Here is a 25,989-nt window from a genome sequence, read left to right as displayed (position 1 = left end):
AAAATTCAAAGAAAGCTCTTACATACTCATGTAGAAAACACTGTGCAGCATGTTTACTTGCTAAACAAGCAGTGCACTCCGACATAATATTAGTTTGCGTCCATATAAACTCATAATTACTCCCGCTCGGGTTTGAATGACAGCAGAGAGACTCGCCCACCGTCTCACAGACCACCCCCTCATAGTATTCAGCACAGAAGCGTTCGAAAGTGGACAAAAGAGACGGATTTAAATACCAGGTGTAAACGTCATGTGTCTCTCTCGTCCACTTGTGATCCGATCTATGAAAACACTTCTTAATACCAAGTGTAAACAGCCCCTAAGTACCTCATTTACAATATTATTGCCTGTATTAATGTGCAACTTTTAAATACTTACCTACAAATTGTATTGTTCAAAATCATATAATTTGGAATTTGAAACACAACTACATGTAAGCCAATTACATAAACGGTAAATATCAAGTGACTAATGACTCTGAAGCCTCAGGAAAAGGACACCTTCACAGCACTGAATAATAACTGGAAAAAAAATCGTGTTCTGTTTTTTGGTTTTAATTGCATTCAAAAACACTATTACAACATCTACTTCATAATATAATTATATATTTCCAATTTATATACATACTGCTAGCAAGCAGTGCCGCTAAATGAATCGCAAGGAGTTGTGGGCGGTCATTTCTGCACCTCAGTGTTTCTTTGACACTAAACACATTCACCCCTCCTCTCGCTTTATCCCTCTGACTCACCTTCTTCAAGTGTGAATTATTTCTGGGTATTTTCTTGCCCTACAGTTATGAGTGTTTAAACGTCTCGTTCTCCTCACAGAGCACTGCAGTCTGTGGATGAGGTGATGGGTTCAATTATGATTCATGATATTCTGTCTCAATTAAGGGATGTGTGTGTGTTGGGTAAAGAATACAGATGTTTGAAAGACTTCAGTATCTTATGTAATTTTGCAATGAAACAGTAATCTTGTTGAGGGATGTTTACATACTTTAATGAAAATAACAACAATACTGAATAACAGTAAGATTTATTTAATATTAAATTACAGATATAATACATACCATACCCATAGTTATGGGCTTATTATTACTTAAGCAATGAAAGAACTACTGTAAATAAGTTAATGATAAATAAAGAGCAATTACAAAGTGAAAAGCAATAGACTTCCCTTAGCGCTTCAAAGCTTCTGATGTTTAGATGAACCAAAATTCTCATGTCATCATAATGTTCAAATAAGCTATTGAGAATAACATCCAGGTCTCTACCCCCTTGCAGTGAAGAGCAGTTTTAGAAGAAGCACAGATTTTAGTTGTGGTCCATTATCTCTTCTTCTGTCTCTGAGTTCCTCTTGCGTTTCAAGTTTAAGAGTCATGAGAGGGTTTTCTGTGAAACGACAGCACAGATGGGTAAATGTCAGTGAAATGTCCTGGATAGATCATCACCATAGTGTGTGTCAGGACATAAATCTCAGTGACACAGACTCGGGTGTCTTCACAGTTCACTGTGGCGTGATTAAAACTGTAATGTTTCAAACTGTCAGGTTAATTTCATTTACTGCACAGCTGCCGAGGTCGTAGCGTCTTCTCTTTTCACCCTCACTTAATATAAGTTTTTGCTTAGATAAACCTATTTCTATTGGCCAGGCACCTGAAACGTTTGATTCACTCAAACACCTTTTGATTTTACCTAATGAGAATTGAGCTCTTCTTTAATAAACATCTAATGAACAAACATTTGTTTCCTGATTAGAATAATTATCATATTTTGGTCGCATCCTCTATATACCAATACTAAAAAATGTAACATCTAAACATAAATTAGGGCTGTCAAAATTAATGCGTTAACGTAAATTCACACTAATTTGATCAACGTGCGATTAATGCAACAAGCTATTTCTGTTTGACCCTTGGCCTAGCACGTTGTTGGATAAATTGAGACGCATTCTTAGACGGTAAATAGTCATTAAACATCTAAAATGATCTTTATTTATTAAATGCTAAATCTAATACAAAGATGCATGTCCATCCACTTGTGCGTCTGACATTTTGGTTTTGAAATGTTTTTTTTTTTATTTAAGCCTGCAGCTGTATGAATTTAGTGAAGACCACAAAGTCACAATCTAAAGTCAATCATTATTTTTAAAAATGTGTTTGATGCTCCTACATGTGAACTTTAAATGTTTGGGCTTTATTATAATCTTTAAGAGCTTCAGTTCACCTCTGAAAATCAGTATACATTGTGATTATTTTGGTCATTTACTTCTAATTCAGGAAAACATTATTCCACACAATTTTAAAAGGACACTCCACTTTTTTTGAAAATATGCTTATTTTCATATGCTTATGCTCATATACACAATGATATTACGCAGCAGCCGAAAATAGTCCCCTTAGTAACTTTCAATGGCAGGGGACTATTTTCGGGCATTGCGTAATATCATTTTATTATTATTATTATTTTATTATTACGGCAGTTTGAGAGTATAGTTCCTATATATATCTGCCTAGAAAATCACAACTTTTAATTTTTCATCGGTCTTAGTACACGATGTAACTACAGAAGAGTCAGGTTTTAAATAGGAAAAATATTGAAACTCTTTGGTAAATTTTTAGCGCGATGCTAATGGTCTAATCAGATTCAATGGACTATGCTAAGCTATGCTAAAAGTGGTTGCGCCAGTCTCGGAAATCAGCTGAATGGATTCCAAAAACTGTAAAAATCAAATGTTCAATTAGGGGAGCTGGAAAATGAGCATATTTTCAAAAAAGGGGAGTGTCCCTTTAAGTCCGCCTACTGCACAGACAATTAATTTCTTTCTTTTTGCAGTGTTATAGATGTCTGGGAGAAGGACATCAGCGTGCACCCACTGCCGTTCCCTCAGAGCTCATGTGAAGAGATCCAAAAGCTTCTGATCTCCAGCACATCCAGGCTGCCTCCACTTCTTCGCTGCATGAACTCATATCAGGTTATAACGCACACATCTCAACAAAATAACTGCTTAGTTATTACCGTACTTTTCGGACTATAAGCCGCACCGGAGTATAAGCCGCATCATTCAAAAATGCGTCATTAAGACGAAATAACATAATAACTCAAAATGCCCCAGATCCGACTTGTGTCCCTACTTTCCGTGACTGGTCACATTTGGTGTGAACAGCTCTCTTGAGTTATTAAAGGTCTGGGCTTTGGCTAGACCAATCCAAATGGCACAATTTGTTTTTCTTAAGCCAGTCTGTGGTGGGTTTAATTCAATGCTTATTGTCCTGCTGCATCAACCAACTTCTACTAAGCCTCAACTGGTGAACAGCTACCCTGACATTATCCTGTAGGATATTTTGTTAACCTTGGGAATTAATTTTCCCCTCGATGATGGCAAGTGGTCCAGGTCCTGAGGGAGCAAAGCATGGCCAAAATATGATGTTCCCTCCACCATACTTTACTTTTGGGATGTTTTGATGTTGGTAAGCTGTACCATTTTTATGCCATAGTATTTTTCCTGAACAATTAAACTTTTGTTTTATCAGTCCATAAAATATTTTCCCAGTAGCACTGGGGTTTGCCAAAGTGCTCTTTTGCAAACTTCAGGCTCACAGCAATGTTATATATTATATAAGTCACAGTGGACTATACGTCGCGTTTATTTAGAAAATTATTTCACAAAATCCAAGCCGAAGAACAGACATTTAATCTGGAAAGGCAAGTTATTCAACTAAACAATTGCAGACAGAACAGCAGGCTGAACAGATGTCTGTACGTTAACGTAATATTATCAGTTATTTAAACGATAAACCATAGCATACAGAACTTACCTGGAAGGTTGAATAGTCTAAATTAACTGAACAAGCCAACTAGCGTGAAGTTCGCATACTCGACATTCCACATTACTGAATCCATTGAATTACATCAATACAAAAGCAGCATATGGTGAACTCTCGCAGCTGTAGACAGTAATGTCTCTTGCCTCATAAATGTCAAAATTAATGCATACTGACTTACAAGGTGCACCTGACTGTAAGACGCAGCACCAGCCAAGTTATGAAAAAAAACGTGGCTTATAGACAAAAACACTTTATTATTTTTAAAATGGACTTGTTCTTGATTCTCGGCATGTGGATGTTTTTCACCGCAAAGAAATAAAAGAGAGTTTGGGAACTTGTACAACAAAGTGCAGATGACGACATCACTTGTTTGCTCAATGCACACGCGTGTAAGATAATTTTGCATTTACTAATAGAATTGGTTGTAATGATTCTCTCTGACCAATCAGTGATCTGCCGTGTTTACACTTCACATCACACAGGACCTAAATGCAAGATTAGCTTCGTGCAGGCGCTGTCTCAAGCAAACCTGTTGTCATCTGTGCTTTGTAGTAAGTTCCGAAACTCCCTTTTAGCAGTGAAAAACATCTTGCAGTTTGTGGCGGCACATCCGCGAAACACACGTCCGCATGTATGCACGGCACTTTTGCAACTTAAATGAGTCTCAGCGGAGCGCATCGACTGACGCCACGGGTGTTTGTACAAAAAATCATGTGAGACAGAGGTAGTGATAAACGGGATGTGCAAACATCTATTTGTGGAGGTCAATTAAATTTTTGTGGCAGACTGATTAATAAATGAATGTATGGGAAACACTGCATTCCAACGATGCTCGCTCCCACTTTATGTCACAGCAGTAGGCAGCGCAAAGATACCGACACGCTTATAATTCCTCTCACTCTGAAGTGGTACTAAACTCAATGGAAAAGCTAACCGAGCCAAAGTAAAGTGAGCTGACACGACCCGACCTGTGGGGTACTATGCAATATAAAAATGCCATTAGAATCTCAACCAGGGTGGCACTAGAAAAAGTACCGTTAACTAGGTCCAGTACACTGAGAACCGTACCAAACCGTACCATGCAGTGGAAAAGCACAATCTGTTATTTGATTCTGTTAATTGTTCACTATAACATAATGTAGTTGCTTGTCGATGAAATCTTTTCACATTGCGCCTGGCTAGGACACTGTTGATTTCTGTTACTGTTTACATTTAGTTATTTTAGCACACACACTTTACACAGTTGACTTAAAAATGTAAAACAAATATAATACAACTTGTTTTAAATGAAGTAGGCAATATGTAAAAGTTTTGTTACAGTTTGACAGTGATTTTACTTCATCTTCACCTAAACGTACATTGGTTCCTTTTATTTGCTGCTTCTTTACAGGATTTGCCTTAAGAAGAGATGAATATTTTCCATAGCCTGATAAATCAAATCTAACATGACTTTGAAGCAGATATGCATCAGTATCAGTTTCTGTTGTTTCGTCTGTATACCTTCCCCTGATTAAAGAGGCAAAACTTCTGTTTATTGGAAGATCACAGGTTTTTTTCCAGCTTAGCTTTAGGGCTTGAGAGCAGTGCTGATGTCTGTCCTCTTCAAAAGAACCTTACCTTACATTTATTTTCCCACTGAAAGCAAAAAACAATGTAGGCTACCTCTAAACTTAACATAAAAACAAAATGGACCCTCGTTACTTTCTTATTGCACATTGTCATATTGTGCAGTTCATCAGGGAACTAAATAAGTTTGTATTCAAAGGATTGTTCAAACCTGATAGATCTCTCTACTTCTGGAATTATGTTATGCACATTTTGGTGTGCACTTTAAAGGGATAGTTCGGCCAAAAATTATATTAAACCCATGATTTACTCACCCCGAAGCCATCCGAGATGCATATGTCCATCATTTTTCAGACAAACACATTTTCAGTTACCGGTATTTTAGAAAATGTTTTAGATCTTTCAGTTAATTAAATGTGAAGTTACGGGGTCCACGTCCTTCAAGTCCAAAAAATTCCCCAAAGAAATCCAAACGGCTCCAGGATGATAAACAAAGGTCTTCTGAGGGTAATATGCGCGGTGTTGTAGAAATATCCATATTTAAAACTTTATAAACGAAAATAACTACCTTCCGTTAGCGCCGTCATCTTAAACTCCTCCAGGGCTTGACATTAAGGCTTGTCCGCATGTCCGGGACAAGTGGATTTCTTGTAGGACAAGTGTAAGAGAAAATTAGTTGTCCGACCGGACAAGTTAAATTTCAAACAATGTTACTTCACGTTATGTGCCGTTAACGACGTCAGAGCAGAACGCGCAGCACAAACACCGAGCGGAATATTGAACAGAGCGTGCGGCACGCCGACACACAAACACTCGTTTACATGTTACTGTTACTAAACAAGCTGCACGCGCATTAAACCTGATCGACGAACACGGAGGGGCGGGAGTCGCGGGACGGCGTGGAGTGGAGAGTGATGTTTCTTCAGGCTCCTGCGTAAATATATAAATGACAGGCACTTCAACCGCATTTTCATCCCTGTGTGTCAAAAAAGCAGATTTAAGTCCGTATTTTTCTCTTCTAACGTAAAAACACATAATGGGCATAAAATCTTGTTTAAGAATCTGCTTTATAATGAGAATCTCTCTTCCAGGGCGCCTACGTGTGTCAGATTTGAATCTGACAGAGTTCGTCACTGTACATTAAAAATCCCACACGAACATTACAGCGTAAATGCTAGGTTTAAGATTGATTTTATATATATAACAGATAATCTACATTTATCCTAATAAGTTTTTTAAAGCATGGTAATGTTTTAATGTTTTGCTTTAGTGTTTTAAAGTCAAACAATCTTTGAAATGTGGGGAAAATGAAGAGAAAGGCAGCAGATATAGCATCATTCTTCAGAAAGAGTAGCAAGAGGCAACCAAATGAATCTTAGTAATACATTTCATTACATGATTTTCTGGTCTCTATAGTTTTTTCAGCAATGGGAGATATAAATCCTGGTTTCAAAGTAAATTCCAAAAGTTTTATTTGATTAAATAGTTTTAAAAAACATGGTTGAATTATGACTATAAATTGTATGTTAATCTCAAATTCATTTTAATTAAAATTAAAGTATTGTAGCAATTGTATGTTATACATTATTGTGATTAACACACCTATAATACTTAAAAGTATTTTAAGGTTGGATGATAGAGATTTTATATGCCACCCCAGAGTAACTGCTGGCCCCTACCTGCCTGGCCACCCCTATGAAAAATCCCTTGCTCCGTCACTGATTAGCAAAACACAAAAAATACATTATATTATAAATCTTTACCCGGACAAGTGACTTTTGTGCATGGACAAGTGTAACACAAATTTACTTGTCCGAAGGACAAGTTGCTCAAAAAGTTAATGTCAAGCCCTGCTCCTCTGTATTCAGGAGAGAGTATCAGCGTAGTATGCGCACTTTTTCTTAGTGACGTATGACCAGGGGCATCAGTTGTGTTGAAAAGTGATGGGGACAAAAGATCAGAGGAAAAAACTACAACAGGACAGGAAAAATATTGAATAACGGGACGGTGCACCAAAAATGGGCATAGCGTAGGCCAGTCAACAACACACAAATACTCAGCATAAAACCTTCAACAATGTCGACTGCACATGTAACAGACACCTATGCTTATGACAAATTCGGAGGGCGGGGGCACAGAGCAGCAGCAGAGAAACCTAGACATAGACATACATACATACATACATACATACATACATACATACACTCACCTAAAGATTATTAGGAACACCTGTTCAATTTCTCATTAATGCAATGATCTAATTAACCAATCACATGGCAGTCATTTGACTTTGCATGTCTGTAAACAAAAAGTAAATATACAGTATAAATATTCATTTCACAATCTGCTCAGTTACTGGGATTTTCACGCACAACCATTTCTAGGGTTTACAAAGAATAGTGTGAAAAGGGAAAAACATCCAGTATGCGGCAGTCCTGTGCCTTGTTGATGCTAAAGGTCAGAGGAGAATGGGCCGACTGATTCTAGGGCTGTGCAATTAATCGTTTTTCGATTTCAATTTCGATTTTTGCACATTTCGATTGCAAAAACAAGATAATCGAGGGAGATCGATAAGTGTGCCGCATTTCTGTTATTTTCGTTTTGAGTCATTAATCCGACGCGTCATAAGCAGCTGCGCCTCGCACACAAAGTAGAAATCCTCATGTATTTGTTCAGTTTTATGCTTTTCAAGCGAGCGGAGGCAAACTATCCCTCATGTTTAAAATATCAGCTGGATCGTGGCGCCGCTCTCCGTGCAGAGAGCTGCGCGCTCAGTCATCTGTTTAAAGTCAGGTCACTAGGTAATAATCCTGTTTATGTTTGTAAAGTTATATGCATTTCAAGCGATCGTGTTTAAAATGTGAATCGCGTTCTGCTGGCACTTAAAGGGCCATTTCACCGATAGGAACATTAATCTTTATGGAAAGTGAGTCATATTTGTAGTCAAAATGTAACATAAATGTAGAATTTTGTGCCTATTTGACAGAGAAAAGACAAAATGTGACTTTAGAGCACATTTGTATGAAAAACTACAACTGCCACTATGCACCACAATGCACAGCTCTGCAAGCCACTCCCATTACTCGGAACACGGCTCAGACATGCTATTATGTACATAAATGCCACGTTAGTAAAACAAAGAAAATAGCCACCACCACTGTGTCTGACTGACACCAATCATGATTTACTTTTAAACGTGATGTTACATTGTGGTACACACAATAACACTCTGGGCTGGTGTGTAGCAAAGTCTTATTCAAACAGTAACGTGCGGTTTCAGATGCGCAGTACAAATGTCTTTTCAAGTAGTTAAAAAAGGGTATGCATTTTAAATGTTTATTTAGTTTTGCCAATTTTCTTTTTGTCTCTTGTTTACTGTAATTACATCTGTGTAATATCAGCCTCACTGCTCTCACAATATAGACATATAAAACACCGCTCAGATATGCTATTGTGTACATAAATGCCACGTTAGTATAACAAAGAAAATATAAACACTCACTTTAGTCAGACGTCCGTTTATCCCTGCATCCTCCACACAAACGCGTCCCCTGCATAATATCTCCACAGACGCGCTGCCTCAGCTCTTGGAGCTTGTGCTCGTAAACCGAAACACGTCTTTGAAATAAGCACGCGACCAGAAACATTCACAAAACAAACGTCCATATCCTTATCTGATCCAGAAATGTTAAACCGAAAGCAAACGGCGCGAGTCCGTCCAAGCTTATATACTCCGCAGCGCGTCTGCTCGTAAACCGAAACATGTCCGTGAAATAAACGTTCCAAACGCGCGCAAAGTTCCTCTCTTGCATAGAAACCTTCACCAAACAAACGTCCATATCCTTATCTGATGCAGAAATGTTATAAAGAAGCCACACAGCGAGAGAACAGGCAAGCTTCTCTACGCAGCAGAGGCCGATGGTTGTCTTCACCGGGCTCCTCTACCCAGGCTCCGGCTTCTCCTCGGGCTTCTGTTCCTACATGTGCCTCAGCTCTTTGCAGTATTGTGGCTCATAAAGGTGCAATGAACAGCGGATTAGAGCATCACGCTTGTAAAATCACCCTCTTCCATGTAATATTGATTAACTTCCACTGTTATTGTAACATGAATTCTGGCTCGCTCCACAACTTCTGTTTAGCTTAGCTTAGCATAAAGATGGCGGCTGGTCGTTTTTTTTCGGTCTGTGTTCGTATATTTTCGTAAGTCCCACCCACTTATCTGTAATTGGTCTGAAGCGTGAGTGGGTCCTACCCATAGCCCCCACCTTGGAAAAATGAGGAATGAGTGTCTGTAGTCTTTCACACTCAATAGAGATACAGGATTTCCTTCTTTCAATGACGCAAAATGACGATTTTTACATCATTGAAAGAAGGAAGTGCCTCACTGAAATCAGTATTTCTCCCCTCTCAGGGGAAACTGAGGGAATGGTGCACGACCATTCAAAAACATGACTGGGGTTCTAACGGTACAAAGCTTAATGCAAATGGGTGAAGTTTCCCTTTAAACACAACTGCTATGACACGTGTAGCCTTCTGCAGCAACACTAAACAATGCATTGAATGTATGCAGGGCTTGACATTAACACCCGCCAAATGCGGGTATATTTCGGCTGCGACCGTTTGTGGAGACGCGCGCGCGCTCAGCGGAGCGTTGCGGACCAAAGCGACACCTCCCAGAGAGCGCGCAAGAGGTGATGGATTTGCGAATGCACAAGAGGACGCAGTCTGAGCGCATACACACTTCGGGAAAGATACAACAATTGCATGGAAGTGATTGGAGAGATATATATTGCGTGCACATTCTCAGGGCAAGAGCGGAGAGAAATTCAGCGCATTCCTGAATGCACACGAAATCAAATGAAACCCGCCAGCTGAGAGGTTCGCGCATCATTTTAATGTAAGCTACTTTGGGCAACAATAATGCCCTCTCGACAGTTGTCATTAAAAGTCTTAAATCACTTTTAACAGAAAACATGATCAAGCATATAAAATACAATCTGCATAAACAAGTTGAAAGTAAAATTCATGTACATTTCTTGACTGCTGTTGTTAATAAATATTTAAAGTGGTTGTCGAGGGGTTTTGTGTATATATTTTCAGTCAATCTTCTACACCCCTGCTCCACTTTTAATATATTCATTCAATGTAAATCTATTTATGCCTTACTAGACTGTTTTTATGCACCTAAATATATGATATGATCTATACTGATATACCTGGTATATACCAGCTAATGTTGTCCTAATTTGGGTGGTCAGACTGCATTTGAAATTCAATCTGCATCTAATTTAGCTAAACCAAGTAAATTTGCTCAAATTAAAGTCATTTTAGGATGCCAAAGTCAAGTTTAATCATATAAAATTAATTTTACCAGCAACAAAATTGTGGCCTGTGAAAATGCTGAGTGGCTAGTAACTTTGGAAAACAACTAGCCACTTTGGCTGGTGAGCAAAAAAGTTAATGTCAAGCCCATGTATAAATGCATGTTTTTAACAGTCATTTAAGTAATCGTGTTAAATAATCGAGATTAAGATTTTTATCAAAACAATCGGGATTATGATTTTTCCCATAATCGAGCAGCCCTAACTGATTCAATCTGATAAAAGAGCAACTTTGACTGAAAAACCACTCATTACAACCGAGGTATGCAGCAAAGCATTTGTGAAGCCACAACATGCACAACCTTGAGGCGGATGGACTACAACTGCAGAACACCCCCATCGGGTACCACTCATCTCTCATCTACCACTCATACAAATAGGAAAAAGAGGCTACAATTTGCACGAGCTCACCCAAATTGGACAGTTGAAGACTGGATCCATCATGCCTTGTTACCACTGTGCAGCTGGTGGTGGTGGTGTAATGGTGTGGGGGATGTTTTCTTGGCACACTTTAGGCCCCTTAGTGCCATTTGGGCATTGTTTAAATGCCACAGCCTACCTGAGCATTGTTTCTGACCATGTCCATCCCTTTATGACCACCATGTACCCATCCTCTGATGGCTACTTCCAGCAGGATAATGCACCATGTCACAAAGCTTGAATCATTTGAAATTGGTTTCTTGAACATGACAATGAGTTCACTGTACTTAAATGGCCCCCACAGTCACCAGATCTCAACCCAATAGAGCATCTTTGGGATGTGGTGGAACGGGAGCTTCGTGCTCTCGATGTGAATCCCACAAATCTCCATCAACTGGAAGATGCTATCCTATCAATATGGGCCAACATTTCTAAAGAATGCTTTCAGCACCTTGTTCAATCAATGCCACATAGAATTAAGGCAGTTCTGAAGGGGGTCAAACACAGTATTAGTATGGTGTTCCTAATAATCCTTTAGGTGAGCGTATATCCAGTAGCTTGTTCTTACAACAGTTGCAATAACAAAGTATAACACACCTAAAGAAAATCACGACAAATAATGGCAATTTTATGTTTCAAACAGAGAGGCTAAAGTTACAGATTGCAGCTTTAATAATGGCAGTGTATCAAAGTGTCCTTGGCTCTGTTTTAAGAACCTAGTGAGCTGCATATGTAGGGTGCTGCTTTTTAAGACAGCATCCTTACTGAAGTGTTACAAAAATAGCTACCCTTCCACACTCATCTTGCATATGTTGTCAAAAGAGTTTGGCATTAGTGTGTTGGTTTTTGAACATGGCCTGCTAATAAAAATGATCTGCAGTTATAATATATTTCTAAGTGTTTCCTGGGTATTCCCATAATAGAAATGTGCCTGTTTACCTCGCATCATTTCTCTGCTGTAGCTATTAAACTTTCTCCATCATGTGGAAAACAATCATTCATCTTGCCAGTTTCTGTTGTGCTCTGATAAGAAAATGCCAGACGGGTGTCATGAAGCAGATGTGCTTTAGGGAATGTTGCTTGCTGTTTATTCAGGACCTGTGTGGACCTCGTGCTGCTCACATGCAAAATAATGACTGATAAGATAAAAAGTTATTGTTGATCAGGTTTGCATGAATAGATGTTTACAACTGTAAGTGTACAGAGGGGGGTTGTTATGGGTAATATCTAAAAGAAATGTGGCTCCACACTCACAAAAGCTATGGATCAGATTGTGAAGCTATCACTGTATATAGTGTGCAATGATGTCAACTTGAGCTCTAATGATTTTGTTATATAGTTTATATTAAAAAAGAATCATGGATTAATGTGAAAATACAGGGCATGATGTGTTACAAGTTAAGATGAGGAAGAACTGGTTAGTACATAGTCTTAGGCACAGATGAAAAGGTAATTTAGTTGATAGTAGACGATTGCTAAGCAATACAGCAGCTTGTTGGTTTAACACAGAATTCAGTTCATAGTTTTACAGTTTCAAGGCTTGTTATGTGTTGTCTTTTGTTACTTTAAGGGGCGATTTCCCTGACAGGGATTAGACTAGTCCAAGACTAAAATAAATGTAAGAGCTGTCCAGGCTGAAAACAACTTGCACTGACATATCCTAAAATACATCAGTGCTCTCTGTTTTGCCTCAGAATGCACATAAGTTATGTTTTTAGTAAGGCATGTTTTTTAAAACTAGTTATATTTCCTGATTAAACTAAGGCCTAGTCCAGGTTTAAGATAATCTCTGTCCAGGAAACCACCTCAAAGTGTACTGAGATTAACAATGGTTTACGCAACCTGTTTAAATACGATTATACTTGCTGCGATTATGAGCTTAATCACATTATTTTTATTGAAGTATTGTGTTTACATGAGGTAAAGTATAATCGTAGTATTGCAAAAATCCCATTATAATCGCATTATGAGGGTGCATGTAAACATGGTGATTGCTAAAACTAAAGCAGCTGCTTTTGTCCTCTTTCATTTCTGTTTCATTTTGCGAGCGTGTGAAAGTTGTGTGAGCTTATTTGATCAATTGCTCTGAAACATCAGAGAAAGCACATGCATATACTGTACATGTACAAAACACTGTGCAGCATTTTTACTAACAACACAAACAGCAGACTTTGACATAATATTAGTGTTGTAAGGTCCCTTTCCGGGTCCGCCCATAGGTCCAACGACGGTAGCCAATGGCGCGGCAGAAGGATGCTTGCGCGTTGCTGTCTTTCCTTTTCGCAAATAACAGAATTGGTTTAAAGATATTTGTTTACAAACAAATAAAAATTAATATACATTACCTCGTTATTTCATCTGACTCCATTATGAAACATTTATGAATTTGTTGGTGATTATTAAATTTAGATAATATTTGATCATTCTATTTAACTCATCGTTATATTGACTCGTTCAAATGGATCTCAATTGTCGCTTAGAATCCTTGCATCAGCTGCTGCAGGTTCACGATCACAAACTCGACCATATAACTAATCAAGAGTTAAGAAGTTTGTCAGACTTTATAATTAATGGCAGTCAATACCGCTATGTTTAACTCTGTTAAGTAGAGTTAATTAGTTCGTCAGACCAAATAATTAAAGGCAGTCGATGCGTCGATGCTTAACCCTGTAGTTAAAATTAAGTGGTTCATCAGACAAAAATAATGTAACGAAAAGGCAGACGATGCGGCACACTTTACTCTATTGATAAAGAGTAAGTTGTTCGTCAGACCAAAATAGTAAAAGGCAGACGATACGCCAAACTACCCTATTAAGAGTAAGTGGTTCGTCAGACCAAATAACCAAAACACAAAATGGCAGACAATACGCCTACTTAATCCTGGCCGTAGATTTGCGGTAACAAAGGATACATCAATTTACTTGTAGTCAATAATTCAGAGTAAGGCAGAATGAATGCAAAACGTAACAATTTATTAACCAGGTAACGGTACAATAATTCCCTTAATGGTACGAAATGAGAGAGTTTGGAAATGTTACCTGGCGATCAGAACTACACACAGTGATTGTGTGGCAGATCTGTTTACAGACTCCAGTGTTTCCCCTAGGTTTACATCTTTGGGGGGGGGGGGGTTTGGTTTGGTCGGGTGTATATATATATATACATAAATAAATTGCTCATTCATTGTTCGTCAATGTTAGTTAATACATTTATATGATAAACAAATTTTAAATGATGCATTTGTTGGAGAGAATAATCCTGTTTCTTAATTATCTGTTCTGTTGTCAGACATAAACGAGTCGACTATAAAGTAGTGAGTAAACACGATCCAGTAACACCTTGTGTTTAATCCAACCAGCTATTCCTTTAACTCTGCTGAAATCCTGATATATAAACTCGATTTATAATTGTCTGACAAAATCATACATTTACATTGAAGCCTTACTGCTGTTGCTTTTCTCATCATGTCTTGTTGTGTTATGAGCTTTTTTTATTTCAAATGTGAGTTTTATTGTATGTTGCGTACAGGGCTTGACAATAACTTTTTTGCTCACCAGCCAAAGTGGCTAGTTGTTTTCTAAAGTTACTAGCCACTCAGCATTTTCACTGGCCACAATTTTGTTGCTGGTAAAATACATTTTATATGATTGAACTTAAATGACTTAAATTTGTGTAATGGTACTCAATTTAGCTAGATTAGATGCAGATTGACTTACAAATGCAGACTGACCACCCAAGTTAAAACCACATTATTTAGCTGTTAATATCAGTATAGATCATATCATATATTTAGGTGCATGAAAACATGCTAGAAAGGCATAAATAGATTTACTTTAAATTAATATATTAACAGTGGAGCGCGGTGTAGAAGATTAACTAAAAAGATAAACACAAAAACCCTAGACAAACACTTGAAATATTTATTAACAACAGCAGTAAAATGTATATGCTTGATCATGGTTTCTGTTAAAAGTTATTTAAGACTTTAAATGGCAAATGTCAAGAGGGCATTATTTTTGCACAAAGTAGCCTACATTAAAATGATGCGCAAACCTCTCCTCTTGTGTGTTTCCTTTGATTTCGGACAAAACTGGGACGTGTGCATTCAGGTATGCGCTGAATTTCTCTCCACTCTTGCCCAGAGAGTGTGCACGCACTTTAAATCTCTTCAGTCACTTCCATGCAATTGTTTTATCTTTCCCAAAGTGTGCATGTATGCGCTCAGACTGCGTCCCGTGTATTTGCAAATCCATCAGCTTTTGTGCTCTCTCTGGTAAAAAGTTGGCACTTGGTCCGCAACGCGAGCCTCCGCTGCATCGCGGGCGTGTCTCAGTACGTTGCGCTGGGTGCAGGGATAATTTCACATAACTTTTAAGAAAACTACAATTAAAAAAATATATTCAACCAGCCAAAGTGGCTAGTGGGATTGCCTGTCTTACCCGCCACAGCCAAAATCTACCCGCATTTGGCGGGTGTTAATGTCAAGCCGTGGTCACGTAGCCTAGCGCAGTCGGTGCAAATTCAGTAATATGACAGCATACACTGTTAATGTTACACAGAGTTACTACAAAACACGTGCGGTGCGGGCATACTGTACAGCATGATAGAGAGTGAGAGAATGCACGCGTGTGTGGGAAACACTAATGCTAACCTTCCGTCTTCTCTGTCAGTAACATCCGTGACTGTTGATGTTTATGCAAAAAAGCAACATGACAGAGCGCGCGTGCAGTGAATTAAGCCGAACAGTAAAATATAAATGTGCGCACTCAATTGGATAATTTTAAACGCGCAAACACAGACAAAAAGACATGCCATCGTAGAAATAAGATAAATAACATATTACTTGAGGGCAGTATAGTTTGTTTAATAAAATAACAAATTGTTATCTGGCGCTATAAAGAAAATCAAATCAAATTTACTTGACCTTCAAGGGGGGCGGGTCGAGCCGTTAGGAGGGCGGGGTGCCCCCCTTATATAATGGTAGGGGAAACTAAATGTTTGTCAGCTCTCCTTAAATACCCAGATAGAATGAACATTATGTATACATTATTTACCAATGGAAGTTTGCAGTGATTGGTTCTTACAGACCTGTGGGAGGCACCTCGTCCTGGATACATTTGTAGTGGGGTGTAAGCCCCTTGCATAGAGTTAAGTTTTCTTAACTCTATTAAACCTTTTTTACTATTTGTTTTATTGATGTGAGAATGAGACCTTGTGTACCAGTCGCGATAAAACCTTTGTAATGAAATGAAACATTAATATTTTCCACTGTTATTTACATGTGATGTGACCTTTCTTGCACATAATCATCTGATGTGCTGTAGAATGTCCTGTGTTGAGGAAGTAACAATGAAAGGAGGGGTAGAGGGGTCAGACATCTGTCTGCAGATCTACCATTTGTATGGAGATGTGATGTTTGAAAATCAAGGGTAGCTCTCCGGGGAGTCTACTGTGTTCAAGATAAAGTTCTGATTCTCGAGAGAGGTGTGTTGGGGGTCTTGGTCCCCTACCGTGAGTCCTGGAGGAAACTTGTTGTGTTCCAAAAGGTACTCTTTTGATGCCCTTGCTGCCTCGGGCACCTACAGGGCACACACACTGCACTCTCGGGCATCCATGCTGTGTTCTCAGGAAGGGCTGACCTTTTGGTCAGGGTCAATCCAAATTCTTACAGTGTGCATCAACATAAACCGTCATTTCTCCTGCTTGTGTTTTAAGGACTCACTCATAGACCATCCCCTCCAAGTAATCAGGACAGAAGCGGTCAAAAGTGGACAAAAGCGACAAATTAAAACGCAAACTGGTGTAAAGTTGATTGCGTCTCTCTCGTCCACTTTTGATCCGATTGACCAAAACGCATCTTAATACCCGATATAAACAGGGCAGAGTGCATTTTACAATCAAATGCACACATGAAAGCATAGTGACAACCACATTTGCATAAAATCTGCATTATGTGAGAACTGCTGAATAACTTGTTAGTGACACCAATCATCTGAAGTGCAGTTTTTGTAAATTACACAGGCAAGTGAGAAAGTTCATGTGACTTTAATTATTTAAGGTATTTTAGCTTTCTGTACACAAAGAAAGATTCAGAGAATGACTGTTTTCCCAAAACTTTACAGTGTGTATGTGGCCATATGCCATAATCTCTTTCATACTGTTTCCAGATATAAAGCTGCTATCTGTAAATGTTTGGTTAAAAATAAACAAAATCAGTTATTGAGAAGTACTTCAAATGAATGTTAAAAAATGTCTCCTTACCTTACCTTAATACACAGCAGTAATCTCAAAATAATTTGAGCTGTCAGGGAAACAATAATAAAAGCAATGTCAGTTTGACTTGAAGATTGAAAATAACTCCACAAGTAACTTGAGATTTTACATTTCATACAGAGATTGCAATGGAGAGGCAAAAGTTATGGATTGCAGCTTTAACGTTTATTTGTTATGAACTTTTATTTTCTACATAAAAGAATATGAGAAGTCCCTTTCATGTACATGATTATGCAGAAGGTGGTTTTCATTTGGTTATTTAATGTAGATGTTCTTACTTTATTTGTAGTAAAAATAAAAGTTTGCTTATATTCCCCTCAATCCCCTGTAGCTTGGTCTGTTTAATGTGCATTCATGGGTTACTGGCAGTATAAAGCAGACTGAAGGCCATGAGGAAGCCACAGCAGGGACGAATCCTTCAACTACAGCTAAACATCATCCATCACTGGACCCAAGGCCTTTTATAGTTAATGTTTGTCTCTTTTGCTTGCCACATTTTCATCGTGAGAGTTCAGGAGACTTTCTTCTGTAGAGTTATTTTACAATAATATGTGTTCATTTAGCCTGAATTTGTTAATTTTGTGCACATCTTAGCGGGTAATGGCACTACTTTTATTGTAGTCATAAGTAAAGTTTGTTTTTCGGTCAAAAGAATAACCTCATTTAGTTACGACTCAATGCGGAAATGGAAACGCAACAACAAGTGTATACATGAATATCAGCTGACGTCACTCACTTGTCTTCCGCCATTTTGAGTACCTGAAGTGGGCCCAAATGAACTAGAAGCTATGCCTTCAATATGTTGTGAGCATCAAAATCGCTATTTTTACAACACTAAGAGGGCTCGACACGGCATCGTGCTTTGCCCGGGGTGTCACCTGTGTCTCTACACGTGAACTCGAACATTGTCTGTGAACACAAGAGTTTACTAGGAAGAAGGTTTTGAACAACTGACTTTGGTTGATTTTGCGTCTGCTTGCCGCCATCTTCCAGTCAAGATGTATTGATCTGCGAATGCGTTGTAAGGAGGGAGGAGAGTAAAGATCGATAACTCCTAAAGCATAGTTCCATATAAATGCACGGATAATTCGTTGTTTTGTCGCAAGTGACAAACAATATTGAGCTTCTAGTTGAAAAAGGAGCCTCATATGAGATTCTTTCATTCGCATTCGGAAATCGATTATTTACGTCTGGCAGAGATGACGAGCGGACACCATAACAGCCAAAGTCAGTTGGACAAAACCTTTCTTTTTGTAAACTTTGTGTACACAAACAATGTTCTCAATGTTCACGTTCACGTGTAGAGATCCAGGTGATACTTCGAGCAAAGTTTCATGTTGTGTCGCGCCTTCTTATTTTGTAAAATAGTGGTAGTTCGGTTGCAGCGGACAGCGGCTGGAAGAACGCATTAGGGATCGAGTAGGCATCACACCTTAACCAAGATATTTTTTTTAAAGTAGCGTTTCTTTTCATGACAGTCGAGGTGCAACATGTTGTCTTTCGTAGCCATTTACTGTATCCGTAAGAGTCATAGACGGTAAAAGAAAAGAAATCCGTAAGCAAGGTAGTCAATGCTGGTCAATAGCCTACTGGTACTCGGTAGGTCCTCAAGATGGCGGCATGATGTAAAAGGTCACATGACTGAAATCCATCTATAGAGACCTGACAACCACGCCCACCGGGGGGGGACAATTCATCCGTCTCCATTGACTTTGTATTGAGAGAGGCCGCCTCCTTCTCATTTCTGGCTTATAACAAAAAACTGAATAATGCCTAAAAGCTGCTGTGTGACAATATGTACAGCTAACAAGCCAAAAAACCCAGAAATAAGTTTTTATAAGCTGTCAACCACAAAAAAAAACAAGCGTTTAAAGACACAAAAGTGGAAACAGGCAACTTTTCATAGTACTCCTATTAGTAGAACTGCATCCACTAGGGGGAAAAATAGTCGGCGATCCACTTTTAGGGGCGTTGCTAGACATAAAGCTCTACTGGGGCACGGACCCCCCTTTTTTTTTACTTTTTCTTGAAAGCCTGCGGTGTGCAAGATACAATTTCCTTTGCTTAACCCACTATTCCAACATTGCAACAAGTACTGGGAAAGAGAAACATTTATTTAAAAATATTTAAGTATCATCTTCATATATACATATATACAACATTATTAACATGTTTAAAGGCATAAAATGTTTGTAATAATGGCAGGAGAGAAAATATTTTTATGCACATTTGCATTTTACATAACAATGATTAATAACTTTCTTTTTTTATTTTTAAAATTTTCATTTTATGACTGCTACTAAAAAATCTATCTTACCGTGTGTCTCAATCAGCTCCCTTGTTCAGTAGTCAGGGCACTGATCGGGGAGTCGGCCATTTTAAGGGCTGTCTCAATCGCAAAATCCGTCCAGTGCACTGGAATGTTCGTTCCCTAAAAATTCCCACAATGCAACGCAAAAACCAGTGAGCATCGATGTTCCCTATGTTCCCTTACCGGAAATCACGTGACCTTTTCTGAAGCTCGCCAACCGAACATCACGTGATCCAACTCAATAAACTTTAGGTGTGTTCGACTTCATGCGGCGCTGCGCAGACCGATCTGTGGCTGACTTGAAGCAGTGCATTCCGGTTAGTATTTTTGTCCGACTTCAGCTGGCGCTGCGGGCACGTGACTGTGTCATATGGTTTTTAAGTACCGCGAGAGCGATTCGAGATCAGCCGCCTGAGTTAGCCAGCGCAGTTCGCGAAGAGGAGCTGCACGGGCTGTAATGACAACACAGCTGTTTCACCATTGGTCGGATTCACCACATGACAACAATCACGTGTGTTTCGTGCTTATTTTCACGCCCCCAGTTCCACAAATGCTCACAAATCGGTATTTTTTATAACAGTTAAAGCTCTTTTCATGTAGTCGCGATGTTATATTGTGTCATCTTCATCTAAATAAAATGGAAATAGAAATGAAAAAACGTAGACCCCACTTCATTGGTATTTAAATAATTTATGATTATTTTGAACTTTGTTCTTGTAAAAACAGATGCTGTAAGCCTCTTCAGTTCCACTCATGCTCATACACAGACATTCAAAACAGTATAATTCACTTTTTATGTAGTTTACATCTTACAAATCATGTTTATTGCGATAAAGCAAGCAAACAACACGTGATCAGCCATGCCTGACGTAAATGCCGCAAACTACGGGAAGCACAGCGCTTATATTTATAAGCAGCATGCAAAAACATCTCTCTGACACTTATAAAAAACAGTTTTATATAGTACTGACAAGAACAAAGTTTAATAATAATAATCGAGTGCTCGTATCACGTTAAGAATAAATGAGAAAGCAATAGTAACGTTATACAAGTAGTTTTATTAACTTTTACCTCGCGCCAAAACAATAACAACACAAAAGACACTAAATATGAATTAAAAAACAAGTAATAGTTTGATCATGACACCAAATACTGCTGATTTGATCTCATTTTGACGATCATAAACAAACAAGGCCAACATGAGAGCCAGGGTATCTCTGTCAGAGATGTAGCCCAGAGAGGGCGGTGGTCAGCGGGGCGAGTGAACACTGATGTCCGCTCATGCTTTGGTTCTCATTCGTACCGAATCTCACTAAGCAAACGTTCAAACAGGCGCTATCTTTACTAATCGACTGCAGATTTAAATATAATACAGATACATTCTCGACTGAACTAATCTTAAAACTACACTTTGTGACCAAGAAACGGTAATATAAAGTAACGGCTTTTCCGTCCATTGAGTTGTTATGAGCTTCAAAGCAGCCGAAAGTTTTACCTGTCATTCTGGCCGCCCTCAAATCCGTGGCGGAAGAAGTAGTTCTCAAACAAAGAGGCTTTTAAAATAACTCCGTTGTTGTTTTCTAGTTTTCGTTTTTCAAACGTGTGCCGTCAAACTGTTGTATAAAAGCAATATCGTTCTCGGAGTCGTGTGATATAGCTCTATATCATCACGGCTGTGATTGCCTCCGGCACTCGGCCTGCGGCCTCGTGCCTCTGGCCTAATCACAGCCGTGATGATATAGAGCTATATCACACTCCTACTCGAGCGATATTGCTTAATCACGACCTCGGGAGCTAGGGAACGAATTGAGACACAGGGCCTGTTACTGCTAACTATTTATGTAATGACCTAGAGCTAGTGAACTAAATATTAATTTCATATCTGAAAATACAGAACAGTATAACACAGTTTTTGTATGTGAACAATGCAATTTTATAGACTATTGACAGGTTTTTCTGAGATTTTCCCTCTAATGTTTGAGCCCTGACAGGGTAAGATGTTATGTGTCTTTACTCCCTTAAATTCATCATCTCTCATTTTTGCTTCCCTTTTCCTGCTTTGCACAAAACATTTCTGATGTCCATCACATGCGTCAATGATCGGGTGAAAATAAGATTTTCATTATTATTTAGAAACTTACTTTATTCTCGTCATGTTTTCATAAACCAACTCAAGCGCGTGTAGTTTGTATGCGGCAGCGCACGGCAAAACAGTCGCGTGCACGCCTCAATTCATGTCCGCGTCCGCGCACCCATTCATGTCCGTGCGCGGACGCGGACATGAATTGAGGCGTGCACGCGTCAGTGCAACTGCTGCGTTGCTTTTTCAAACGTGAATTGGGTAACTACATTGCATATAGATCCGTTTTGCCGCGATTGTCTTTGTAAATAAATAAACTAGTTAACTGCTAAAATGTAAACTTGAGATTTACACAGGGGCACAAAAGATTTACACTGGGACACGTGCCCCAGTAAAAGGGGTCTAGCGACGCCCCTGCCTTAAAGGCTGGGTTTTACGGCTCGACAGCTTATAAAAACTTATTTCTGGGTTTTTTGCCGTGTTAGCTGTACATATTGTCACACAGCAGCTTTTAGGCATTATTCTGTTTTTGTTATAAGCCAGAAATGACAAGGAGGCGGCCTCTCTCAATACAAAGTCAATGGAGACCGTTAGATTGTTTTCCCCCCGGTGGGCGTGGTTTTCAAATTTGCATACTCTGTCTCTATGACGTGTCTTGTGGTAAAACTGCCGACCAATCAAAATGCAGGGGGAAGAGATCTCTGGACCTGGATCCAGCCCCGCCTCTAGATCTGAATCCAACCCCGCCCCCTGGATGTCGTGTTCTGCAGTGAGGCGCTACTGGGCTTTTTGGTTGATTAGGTCCACTGTCTTGGTTTTCTCTGCTGGTGCCGAATCTCCAGTTTTCATTATGTCTCACAAACTTATCCATTGTTAATTTTTATACCGCTACCGCCTCTCCACATTAAAGCTTTTGTTCCACTTCAGTTAACATTCTGACATTAATTCATTAATTTTGTAGGCTATGGTTCTGTTTTATGTTTAAGTTGTTTTTGTTTTAAGGCTTATAATTAAATATGTCGTTTTGAGTTTATGGTGAATAAATAAACAAATTAATAGAGATGGGCACAAAAGTTACCAATTTTCCTCCTGTTTGTCATGCCCCTTACTGTTCCTATTCTCCACCATTGGGGCCCGCCCCACACTTTGAGAAACAGATTTAAAGTAAGTAATACATAAAAAACATGCATTTTAATCTTAGACTTTAAATATTGATGTTAAATCCACTATTGTATTATATAAAGTTGTGCTACAGTCCATACACAGTATTTAATTAAATGACATCAGAAGTAACTGTAATTAAATTACTGGAAAAATTAGAGTAATCCCTTGCTTTACCTTTTCAAGAAAAAAGTAATTAAATTACTTTCTACCACAGGGCTGTTGAATGCTTTATTCTGATTGGTTGAGATTTGTTCCATGGGTGTTAATTATTTTTTGATAAACGCACACCTAACTTGTCAAATGTCTTAAAATAACCACCAGAGCAATGTCTGTGGTAACCGTAGTATATAATTGAATTGTTTGAAAATAACTCTGTTTTGCGTCGTGCCGCTTTGCCACTTTTGGGTGTGCACTATTTTCGAATAATTCAACGGCCCGTCGTCAATTATTCCTTATGTAACAAATTACTTGGTAACTAGTTACACCCAACACTGCTCTCGGGTTACAAGCCAGACTCTGTAACCACTATGACTGACTGTGTGTTTATGTGTGGGTGTGCATGTGTTCACTTCTCACTGGGATGGGTTAAATGCAGAGGTCACATTTCGAGTATAGGTTATCATACATTGGCTATTACATCACTTTACTTTACTATTCTACAGTATTTTCATGACTGTTGTTTAATCTTATATTTTGTGCTGTATTGTCTTCACAAATAGATATGGGTTTCCAGTGGTCTTCACCTCAAGGTTTTTAGTAACGTCACAATGTCCACTGTCTGCGCTAATATAATAACACCTGCTGAATCTGTTTCTAGTCAGACAATGGGAACACAACTAAGATCATTCAATAAAAGTGTTTTTATACTGCTCTACATTTCTTCACCTCCTGCCTGCATTTCTCCTCTTTCTCTGTATTTACGTCATGCTTGAGTAGAAGTGTTAACTCGCATTAAAGTTGATTATCTTTGAATGATTATAATTTTCCTGACAAAGAGAGATCTAGTGAACTGGATCTGTATATAGGATCTGACATTTTTAACAGTCATAATTATATGAATTTGCCATTTTTCACACAGTAGTATTTAACATTGTTTCATGACGATTCACGCATTTACATCCATACTTTTCTCCTGCTGATCGGATCACAGATCGGAGTACACCACCCCCTTCAATCCAATCCAAATTTGCATCCGATCATCCTCAATCGTATTAATTAAGTTGTTTACATGAAGGCTTTTCAATACCATTGAGCCATCAATACAATTACAAACGGATTATTTGGTTGCATGTAAACGTACCTACTGTCATATAATGGGTCTAAAAAGAGATGTTAAAAATCATGGCCAATATAACTGATCGTTTATTGGTTGCATGGGTAATGGACACGTGGGCAATGTTTTCCATTGTGGGAACATACAATATTTGATTTATAGAGCGCTTTTGTAGATCATCTCTGTATTATAAGAATACTGAAAACATGCATACTTTACAGAAAACATGCAGTATAATGAGAAATTATGGTATTGTAGTAGTTTGGTTACGTGCTATTTTAAACATAGCCCTTCTCTCTCTCTCTCTCTCTCTTCAGGTGGCATACATGCAGATGTGATGACTTGGGTACATCAACAAGACTCATCTCCAATGTATCATCTTATGCAATGCTTAATAAAAAACACTTCTTCAGCTTGAAAGTGCTATTATGGGATGTAAACCGTATTTAATTGTAAGATATTAAAAACGTTTTGTGCAAACCCATTTAATGTTGTGTGTTGTGTTCTGTCGGCTTGAGTTTCATTATTATGATTAAGCGGCCAGTATATCATTTGGACTTTATGTACTTCACAGACATTGATATCTGGGGGTCTGTGTCAAACCCATCATGCACATTAAAAATCTTGCATCTTAACACATGCTAATTTGATTGGCTTTTCCTCTCAGGAACAGTGTACTACTTTGCCAGAGGAGGAAAGTTAATCTGTGTGCGTGATGGGAAACATTGTGTTCTCAGTTCTGAAGGAGTAAATATATTCACTGAATGAATGCTCACTGTGCTTAATAACACATTATGATTTAGTCTGATGACAAGTGGGAACACACTTTACCTTTCATCTTTTACTTCTTCATCTTTAACGTCATCTTCAGGTTGGTTCGCTTTGTGTGGAATGAAGAGTTGACTTTATCTTTTACTTTAAAAGAATTGAACTTGCATTGTGCATAAAAGAGTCTGTCAATCATAAAATGTGTAATGGTGTGTTAAGATTATTTGTGTTGTTTATTAAAACGTGTGTTACTTTAAACTTCAAATCCATAAAATTAGTATCACTTCATTGAGATTTTCTATGATTAAAGAGGTGTCAAAAAGAAATGGGTTTTACAATGGCCTGGGTAAAGCATTTGAATCTGTCTGAAATCTTATGGGAGATTTGCGACACCCTCAAACATTTTGCAATTTAAAGGTGATTTTTTAGAAGGATCTCTTGACAGAAATGCAAAATGATATACAAAACTAAATTTATCAGGGGTGTATAAAGACCTTTTAATATGAACCGTTATGTTTTTATAACCTTAGAATGAGACCTTTTTATTTACATGGAAGTCGCCATTTTGTGCCACCATGTTTCTACGGAAGGCCTTAACGGACAAACTTTTTTTACTAAGGTGTCTCCAACAATGACATGTTTGTCCGGTGGCGGCTACTATAGCTTCTCTATGCGTTTCAAACGCGAGGGGTGAGCAGTGGACTGAGCTGTTGGTTGCAATTCGCAACCTCATCACTAGATGCTGCTAAAATGTACACACTGCACGTTTAAAGAAAACTACATGGTACTGTATGTGCTTCCTGTGTTTTTACATGACTGTAAATGAGGTCAAAGGTTTAGGGCAGTGGTCTCCAACATGGTGCCCGTGGTTTGCCCGCACAGTCTGTGAGGTGCCCGTCCGCCAAAGCATATTCTATTAACAGCCTC

The 25,989-nt window shown here is 38.6% G+C and overlaps 1 protein-coding gene across 3 annotated transcripts in view; it reads left to right on the top strand.

The window, feature by feature from the left end:
• Positions 1–24,778, top strand: part of ube3d (ubiquitin protein ligase E3D) — a 47,991-nt gene extending 23,213 nt beyond the window's left edge. For 2 of the 3 annotated variants that reach the window (XM_073871819.1, XM_073871818.1), the window contains exons 9-10: positions 2,835–2,973; positions 24,612–24,778. In XM_073871819.1, the coding sequence (XP_073727920.1) occupies positions 2,835–2,973; positions 24,612–24,632 (160 nt within the window). In that variant the 3' untranslated portion in view covers positions 24,633–24,778. Of the gene's footprint in view, positions 1–2,834; positions 2,974–5,216; positions 5,360–24,611 lie in introns of those variants that run through there. The other variant, XM_073871820.1, reaches the window with a different exon arrangement.
• The last annotated feature ends 1,211 nt before the right edge of the window (positions 24,779–25,989 follow it).

The sequence above is a fragment of the Misgurnus anguillicaudatus genome, chromosome 10 (genome assembly GCF_027580225.2).
Source record: "Misgurnus anguillicaudatus chromosome 10, ASM2758022v2, whole genome shotgun sequence".
NCBI lineage: Eukaryota > Metazoa > Chordata > Actinopteri > Cypriniformes > Cobitidae > Misgurnus > Misgurnus anguillicaudatus.
This window is presented reverse-complemented; position numbering and strand designations above follow the sequence as displayed.